Source organism: Rutidosis leptorrhynchoides, chromosome 9 (genome assembly GCF_046630445.1).
Source record: "Rutidosis leptorrhynchoides isolate AG116_Rl617_1_P2 chromosome 9, CSIRO_AGI_Rlap_v1, whole genome shotgun sequence".
Classification (NCBI taxonomy): domain Eukaryota; kingdom Viridiplantae; phylum Streptophyta; class Magnoliopsida; order Asterales; family Asteraceae; genus Rutidosis; species Rutidosis leptorrhynchoides.
This window is the reverse complement of record NC_092341.1, coordinates 289,340,185-289,349,417: the sequence shown is the minus strand read 5'-3', so window position 1 is coordinate 289,349,417 and position 9,233 is coordinate 289,340,185. Positions and strand designations below refer to the sequence as shown.

The window sequence follows — 9,233 nt, the reverse complement described above, 5'->3', positions numbered from 1 at the left end:
GGTTTTAAATCATTAAGTTAGCATATCATATAGATATAGAACATGTGTTTAGTTGATTTTAAAAGTCAAGTTAGAAGGATTAACTTTTGTTTGCGAACAAGTTTAGAATTAACTAAACTATGTTCTAGTGATTACAAGTTTAAACCTTCGAATAAGATAGCTTTATATGTATGAATCGAATGATGTTATGAACATCATTACTACCTTAAGTTCCTTGGATGAACCTACTGGAAAAGAGAAAAATGGATCTAGCTTCAATGGATCCTTGGATGGCTCAAAGTTCTTGAAGCAAAATCATGACACGAAAACAAGTTCAAGTAAGATCATCACTTGAAATAAGATTGTTATAGTTATAGAAATTGAACCAAAGTTTGAATATGATTATTACCTTGTATTAGAATGATAACCTACTGTAAGAAACAAAGATTTCTTGAGGTTGGATGATCACCTTACAAGATTGGAAATGAGCTAGCAATCTTGAAAGTATTCTTGATTTTATGAAACTAGAACTTTTGGAATTTATGAAGAACACTTAGAACTTGAAGATAGAACTTGAGAGAGATCAATTAGATGAAGAAAATTGAAGAATGAAAGTGTTTGTAGGTGTTTTTGGTCGTTGGTATATGGATTAGATATAAAGGATATGTAATTTTGTTTTCATGTAAATAAGTCATGAATGATTACTCATATTTTTGTAATCTTATGAGATATTTCATGCTAGTTGCCAAATGATGGTTCCCACATGTGTTAGGTGACTCACATGGGCTGCTAAGAGCTGATCATTGGAGTGTATATACCAATAGTACATACATCTAAAAGCTGTGTATTGTACGAGTATGAATACGGGTGCATACGAGTAGAATTGTTGATGAAACTGATCGAGAATGTAATTGTAAGCATTTTTGTTAAGTAGAAGTATTTTGATAAGTGTATTGAAGTCTTTCAAAAGTGTATAAATACATATTAAAACTCTACATGTATATACATTTTAACTGAGTCGTTAAGTCATCGTTAGTCGTTACATGTAAGTGTTGTTTTGAAACCTTTAGGTTAACGATCTTGTTAAATGTTGTTAACCCAATGTTTATAATATCAAAAGAGATTTTAAATTATTATATTATCATGATATTATGATGTACGAATATCTCTTAATATGATATATATACATTAAATGTCGTTACAACGATAAACGTTACATATATGTCTCGTTTCAAAATCATTAAGTTAGTAGTCTTGTTTTTACATATGTAGTTCATTGTTAATATAATTTATGATATGTTTACTTATCATAATATCATGTTAACTATATATATAACCATATATATGTCATCATATAGTTTTTTTACAAGTTTTAACGTTCGTGAATCACCGGTCAACTTGGGTGGTCAATTGTCTATATGAAACCTATTTCAATTAATCAAGTCTTAACAAGTTTGATTGCTTAACATGTTGGAAACATTTAATCATGTAAATATCAATCTCAATTAATATATATAAACATGGAAAAGTTCGGGTCACTACAAAAAGAACGACACTTGTGGAAATTAGACTATGGGCTATTAATGGGCTTTATATTTGTTAATTAAATGATAGTTTGTTAATTTAATATAAAAATTTACAATTGGACGTACCTATAAATAACCATATACACTCGATCGGACACGATGGGCGGGATATTTATAAGTACTAATAATCGTTCATTTAACCGGACACGGGAATGAATTAATAGTTAATGGACTTATTAAAACAGGGGTGAATTATATACAAGGACACTTGGTGTAATTATAGTTTAAGTCCCCAATTATTTGGAATATTTGACTTCGGATATAAAGATAATTTGACGAGGACACTCGCACTTTATATTTATGACTGATGGACTGTTATGGACAAAAACCAGACGGACATATTGAATAATCCAGGACAAATGACAATTAACCCATGGTAAAAAACTAAAATCAACACGTCAAACATCATGATTACGGAAGTTTAAATAAGCATAATTTATATATTTCATATTTAATTGCCATTTTAATTATCACACTTTAATTTATTGTCATTTTATTTATCGTACCTTTTAATTATCGAAAATTTTATTTTATCGCACTTTTATTTATCGCAATTTCATTATCGTTATTTACTTTACGCTTTAAATTAAGTTATATTTATTTTTAATATTTTACATTAGGTTTTAACTGCGACTAAAGTTTTAAAATCGACAAACCGGTCATTAAACGGTAAAAACCCCCTTTTATAATAATAATTGTAATATATATATTTATTTACAAATATAGTTTTAAAAATATAGCGTTAAACTTGGCGAGTTCCCTGTGGATGAACCGGACTTACTAAAAACTACACTACTGTACGATTAGGTACACTGCCTATAAGTGTTGTAGCAAGGTTTAGGTATATCCACTCTATAAATAAATAAATAACTTGTGTAAAATTGTATCGTATTTAATAGTATTTTGTTGTAAAAATATAACTATTTCGTATACACCTCTACGCACATCAAGTACTTACATCACATTTTCAATCATCACCATAAACACTTTCATTTTTCAATTTTTATGCATCAAACTAAACTCTCTCAAGTGTTCTTATATTGTTCTAAGTGTTCTTCATCTTTTTCTTCATAATCTAGCTCAACCTAGTTCAATCTAGTTAAGCTAGATCAACATACAAAACAACTACTCAAGAAAACTTCAAGAACACTTTCAAGTTTACTAGCTTACTTCCAATCTTGCAAATCCATTTCAAGTAATCATCCAACCTCAAGAAATCTTTCTTATTTATAGTAAGATATCTTTCTAATTCAAGGTAATACTCATACTCAAACTTTGATTCAATTTTTATAACTATAACAATCTTATTTCAAGTAGAAATCTTACTTGAACTTGTTTTCGTGTCATAATTTTGCTTCAAGAACTTTCAAGCCATCCAGGGATCCTTTGAAGCTAGATCTATTTTTCTCATTTCTAGTAGGTTTATCCACAAAACTTGAGGTAGTAATGATGTTCATAACATCATTCGAATCATATATATAAAACTATCTTTTTCGAAGGTTTAAACTTGTAATCACTAGAACATAGTTTAGTTAATTCTAAACTTGTTCGCAAACAAAAGTTAATCCTTCTAAATTGACTTTTAAAATAAACTAGACACATGTTCTATATCTATATGATATGCTAACTTAATGATTTAAAACCTGAAAACACAAAAAACACCGTAAAACCGGATATACGCCGTTGTAATAACACCGCGGGCTGTTTTGGGTTAGTTAATTAAAAACTATGATAAACTTTGATTTAAAAGTTGTTCTTCTGGGAAAATGATTTTTCTTATGAACATGAAACTATATCCAAAAATCATGGTTAAACTCAAAGTGGAAGTATGTTTTTCAAAATGGTCATCCAGACGTCGTTCTTTCGACTGAAATGACTACCTCTTATAATATTGAATTGTAACCTTTATTTCCGACTATAAACTTATACTTTTTCTGTTTAGATTCATAAACTTAAGTTCAATATTAAACCATAGCAACTTGAATCACTCAAAATGGATTTAAAACGAAGAAGTTATGGGTAAAATAAGATTAGATAATTTTGCTTGTTGTAGCTACGTGAAAATTGGTAACAAATCTATAATAATCATATCCTAGCTAACTTATATTGTATTATACATGTATTCTAATATATTATGTAATCTTGGGATACCATAGACAAGTATGCAAATGTTTTGACATATCATATCGACCCATGTATATATATTATTTGGAACAACCATAGACACTCTATATGCAGTAATGTTTGAGTTAGCTATACAGGGTTGAGGTTGATTCCAAAAATATATATACTTTGAGTTGTGATCTAGCCTGAGATGTGTATACACTGGGTTGTGGATTGATTCAAGATAATATATATCGATTTATTTCTGTACATTTAACTGTGGACAACTAGTTGTAGGTTACTAACGAGGGCAGCTGACTTAATAAACTTAAAACATTAAAACGTATTAAAAATGTTTTAAATTATTTTGAACATACTTTGATATATATGTACATATTTGTTATAGGTTCGTGAATCGACCAGTAGCCAAGTCTTACTTCCCGACGAAGTAAAAATCTGTGAAAGTGAGTTATAGTCCCACTTTTAAAATCTAATATTTTTGGGATGAGAATACATGCAGTTTTATAAATGTTTTACAAAATAGACACAAGTACGTGAAACTACATTTTATGGTTGAATGATCGAAATCAAATATGCCCCTTTTAGCTTGGTAGCCTAAGAATTAGGGAACTGGCTCCTAATTGACGCGAATCCTAAAGGTAGATCTACGGAAACTAACAACCCCCATTCTGGAATTTGGAATTTATCATGTCCGATGGGTGTCCTGGAATGATGGGGATATTCTATATGCATCTTGTTAATGTTGGTTACCAGGTGTTCACCATATAAATGATTTTTATACAGATTGTATATTATTGAAAGATGAAATCTTGTGGTCTATTATTATTACGATTTGATATATATATATATAGGTTAAACCTATAACTCACCAACATTTTTGTTGATGTTTAAAGCATGTTTATTCTCAGGTGATTATTAAGAGCTTCCTCTATTGCGTGCTAAAATATGGACAAGATTTGGTGTCAGCATATTTGTATAATATTGTTTAAAACTGTATTCGAGATTTACTTTGTTGTAACATATTAATATTGTAAACCAATCTGTATTGGTAGTGTGTAAGTGTGATATTTTTAGATTATCATTTCTGGATAATCTAGGTGGTGTCCTTTTAACCTTGTTGATAAAATAAAGGTTATGGTTTGTTTGAAAAACGAATGCAGTCTTTGAAAAACGTCTCATATAGAGGTCAAAACCTCGCAACGAAATCAGTTAATATGGAACGTTTATAATCAATATGAACGGGACATTTCAATATCAGGCCTAGTTAAAGTTAGGTAAATAAGCTTTCCAACCAACCTTCGATATTCAATGATGTTTTTCAAAGGTAAGTCAACTTTATCATCACTGCAACTCAATTCTAAACCAGATTCAATAGGAGTTTTACAAGGTTTACATCCAAGTAAACCAAAATCAGATAACAAATCAAGCACATACTTTCTTTGATTTAGACATATACCTTCCATTGATCTAAGAACTTCAATACCAAGAAAATATTTGAGAATACCTAAATCCTTAATTTTAAACTTTGAATTTAAAAAACTTTTAACATTCTCGATTTCCTTTTGATTATTTCCTGTAATCACAATATCATCAATTAAACATGCAGTGAGTTTTTCATTCCATTTCCTGGGTGCTTGTTTTAACCCATACAAAGACCTTTTAAGTTTACAAACTCTTTTATCATTTTCATTAAAAAACCCAGTGGGTAAAGTCATATATACCTCTTCATCAAGATCACCATAAAGAAAAGCATTATTAATATCTAACTGAAACAGAGACCAATCATTTTGCACAGCTAAATTTATTAAACACCTAACAGTAACCATCTAAACCACAGGAGAGAAAGTTTCATCAAAATCAACCCCTTCTCTTTGATTGAACCCTTTAGCAACAAGTCTAGCCTTATACCTATCAACCTCACCATTTGATTTATATTTAATTCTATATATCCATTTGTAGCCTATGGGTTTTCTATCTTCAGGTAATTCTGTTAATTCCCAAGTGTTGTTTTTGTATAAAGCTTCCATTTCTAGAATCATAGCATCAACCCAATTTTTATCCTTTGAGGCTTCCCAGTAATTTGAAGGTTCAATACTTTTGTTTAAAGCAATGATAAAAGAAAAATTTTCTTTTGAAAGATTAGAATAATTAACATATTTGTTAATGCCATATTTTACTTTTCCTTCAACAATATATTCATTAAACCTTTTGGGCATAGTAGTGTCTCTTTGAGATCTTCTTGAAGAAGGAGTAAAAGAAAAGGTTGGAGCAGACACATTTTGACGTTGTTGTGAAGTGCCCTCAGGGAGTGTATTATCAACATTTGTAGCATCAGTTTTGCTGTTCTGAGTTTACTCAGTTGACCTATCCAAAGAAAACTTGTCCTTGGTATGATCATTTGAACTATCATCAGAACTACCTTCACTATTACTATCATTCATGTTGTCATGATCTTTCCCTTCATCATTGGGACTTTGAGTATTTTGGTTGTCATTTAAAAAATCTTCAAAGAAATTCAATTGATTCAGACTGTTGTCTGAGTCTGAATTAACATGTTCATTTGACTTTAATTTGAAAGGAAAAATGTTTTCATAAAATTTAACATCTCTAGAGATAAATTTTTACTTTCAAGACCATACAACTTATATCCTTTTTGAACAGAAGAATAACCTAGAAAAACACATTTTTCAGACCTTGGAGAAAATTTATCTGAATTATTTAAAACTTTTGAAAAAGCAAGACAACCAAAAACCCTTAAATGAGAAAGATTTGGAATTTTATTATAAATCAACTCAAAGGGACACTTTCCATGCAGAATAGAGGTAGGAGTCCTGTTAATTAGATAAATAGAAGTTAAAATGCATTCATCCCAAAACCTCAAAGGAATTCCCCCTTGAAACATAAGAGCTCTTGCTACATTAAGCAAGTGCCTATGTTTCCTCTCGACAATCCCATTTTGTTGAGGTGTACACACAAGATATTTGATGTATGATGCCATGTTTATGCACAAAGTCACTAACTTTAGAATTTAAAAATTCTGTTCCATTATCACTTCTTATACACTTGATAGATTTATTAAACTGAGTTTGAAAAATAAAATACAAATTTTCTATACAATTGAACACATCTTCTTTTGTTTTAAGAAGATAAACCTAAACTGCCCTGGAATAATCATCCACAACAGTTAAAAACAATTTAAAACTTTTGTGACTTTGTATTTTATATGGACCCCATACATCAAGATGAATTAATTCATCTAAACAAGTAGATTTATTTTCACTTAAGGGAAAAGGTTCCCTAGTTTGTTTAGATTTATGACAGACCTCACAAGGTAACTTGTTTTCATTATGTTTTGCAATTAACCCTAGTTGTAAAGCATTTAAAGCTTGATCAGCAGGATGACCAAGCCTGCAATGCCACAAATCACTAGAACTACTAGTGTTACTTATATTAGAACTATTGACATTACCTTCTTTATTTTCAGTAAGAAGGTATAAACCAAAACTTTGACTACCAGTCAGAAGTGTCTCCCTGGACACCAAATTCTGGATATAACAATTAAATTTATCAAAACCAACAAACAAATTTTTATCTTTCACCAAGCAATATACAGACAGTAAACTGACACAGTAGTCTGGAACTACCAGAACATCCTGCAAAACAATGTCATCAGACAACTTTAGACAACCAATTTTAGAAACTTTTGCTTTGGTACCATTTGGGTGTCCAACAGTAATATTAAGATCACTAACATCAGTGTATGACTCAAAATTCTTGACAGAATTAGTCATATGCTGATTAGCACCTGAGTCAATGATCCAACCATAATGAGTATTACCTTTAGAACCTCCAGAATTATTATTGACACAAAACCTTTCAAAATTAGTGTTAAAAACACATTATTATTGACAAAATTACCTGCAGCACTAGCAGCAGCAGTCCTTGATCCACTTTTATCATCAAGAAGACTTAAGAGCCTAGTTATTTGGTCATGACTCAAAGAAACATTAGTAGAAGTGCTAGAATATTGATTTTCATTACTACTTTTACTATTGTTTCCTTTAAAATTATTATTACCAAACCCTTTTTTCTTAAGATTAGGTGGATATCCTATTACCTCAAAGCATCTATCAACAGTGTGATTAGTCATACCACATTTAGTACATTTTAAGTTCCCACTTTTGCTGGGATACCCAATCACCTCAAAACATCTTTCAACAGTATGATTATTTCTTCCACATTTGATGCATTTTAGTTCTTTATTATTCTGTGTGGATTTATCTTTATAAGTATTAGAAAAAAAAGCAGAAGTCTCACTAGAGGACTTCTTTTCAATTGAATGAGTACCCCTGTGTGACTCCTCTCTAGAGATGATAGAAAAAGTAGTATTCACTGAGGACAGTGGATCTATGGTAAGTATGTTGCTTCTAATGGGTTGATAAACATCATCTAAACCTATTAGAAATTGCATTAACTTGATTAAACTTGTATGATCTTTAAATGCTTTGGATGAAGTAAGATCACAGCTAGGAAGCTGTACCATTATATCATATTGTTTCCATAGAGAATTAAGTTTATGATAATGATCAGATATAGCACTACCATTCTGTGTTATTGAATTTATCTTTTGATAAAAATTAAAGATCACATATCCATCTACTTTATCATATGTTTCCTTTAATTCAGCCCAAACCTCAGAAGCGATTTTAGAGTAAATTTGACCATTATATAACTCTTCAGACATAGAACCAAGAATCCAAAACAAAACAACAGCATTACATCTATCCCACTGGATTTCAAGAACCTGATTACCTTCATCCCTTTTAAAAGTTCCATTTATAAAACCCATTTTGTTTTTAGTTTGCAAAGCAAGTTCTATGGCACATGCCCAGGACTTGTAATTTTCTGTACCTTTAAGTTTTACATTAATCAAAGGAGTACTGCTAATATCACTTGGATGAAGGTAAAGAGGATCTCCAAAATCCAGTTTACTAATTTGAGTAACATCACTACCAGAAGATTCATCATCTTTACCCATATTGACAAAAGATTACAACAAATAAAGAATATAAAACAGTTAAAAAAATATAACAGTAATAAAAGAGACAAGAATTAATCGATCCTTCTTAGATCTAACCAAAGCTTGATCAGGTTTTCGTTGATTTCAATGAATCAAGGTCAAGAGTTGGGCTAAGGCGATCTATTAAAGAATCAATTAATTTTGAACACAATAAAAGAAATAGAAGAGAAGCGTGAGTGACTCCCCTAGATCTTTTAGAAATAGCAGCGGATGAAATTGAAAGAACTCTAACAGCCAAGAATCCTCAACAAGAACGAATTAGGGTTTTGAAACCCTAATTTTGAACAGAGGCGTGATTTCCCCAAAAATCAATTTGAAGAACACCAAACCCTAGATCGTAACACCAGATCAATCAATATATATCAGGCGAACGCTCTGATACCATGTAGAAAAATACAAATCAACAGATTTCTTCTTTATCAACACACAAATCAACCAAACACTTTTAACACAATAACAAACGA

The 9,233-nt window shown here is 30.5% G+C and overlaps 1 protein-coding gene across 1 annotated transcript; it reads right to left on the bottom strand.

The window, feature by feature from the left end:
* Positions 1-6,827: 6,827 nt before the first annotated feature.
* On the bottom strand, positions 6,828-8,727 carry LOC139868843 (uncharacterized). The gene is made up of 4 exons (XM_071857186.1): positions 7,608-8,727; positions 7,334-7,494; positions 7,013-7,234; positions 6,828-6,851 (listed from the first exon to the last, which is right to left on the bottom strand). Exons 1-4 carry the CDS (start codon positions 8,725-8,727, stop codon positions 6,828-6,830), a joined length of 1,527 nt encoding a protein of 508 aa, XP_071713287.1.
* Between the last annotated feature and the right edge of the window lie 506 nt (positions 8,728-9,233).

Excerpts from the sequence above, each read along its gene's own strand:
- LOC139868843 (XM_071857186.1), bottom strand. The coding sequence starts at position 8,727 with ATGGGTAAAGATGATGAATCTTCTGGTAGTGATGTTACTCAAATTAGT. Across the intron at positions 7,495-7,607 it reads TGCTGCTGCTAGTGCTGCAG|GTGCTAATCAGCATATGACT; the intron begins GTAATTTTGTCA and ends TCATTGACTCAG. Across the intron at positions 6,852-7,012 it reads AAAACAAGTTACCTTGTGAG|GGCAGTTTAGGTTTATCTTC; the intron begins GTCTGTCATAAA and ends TGATTATTCCAG.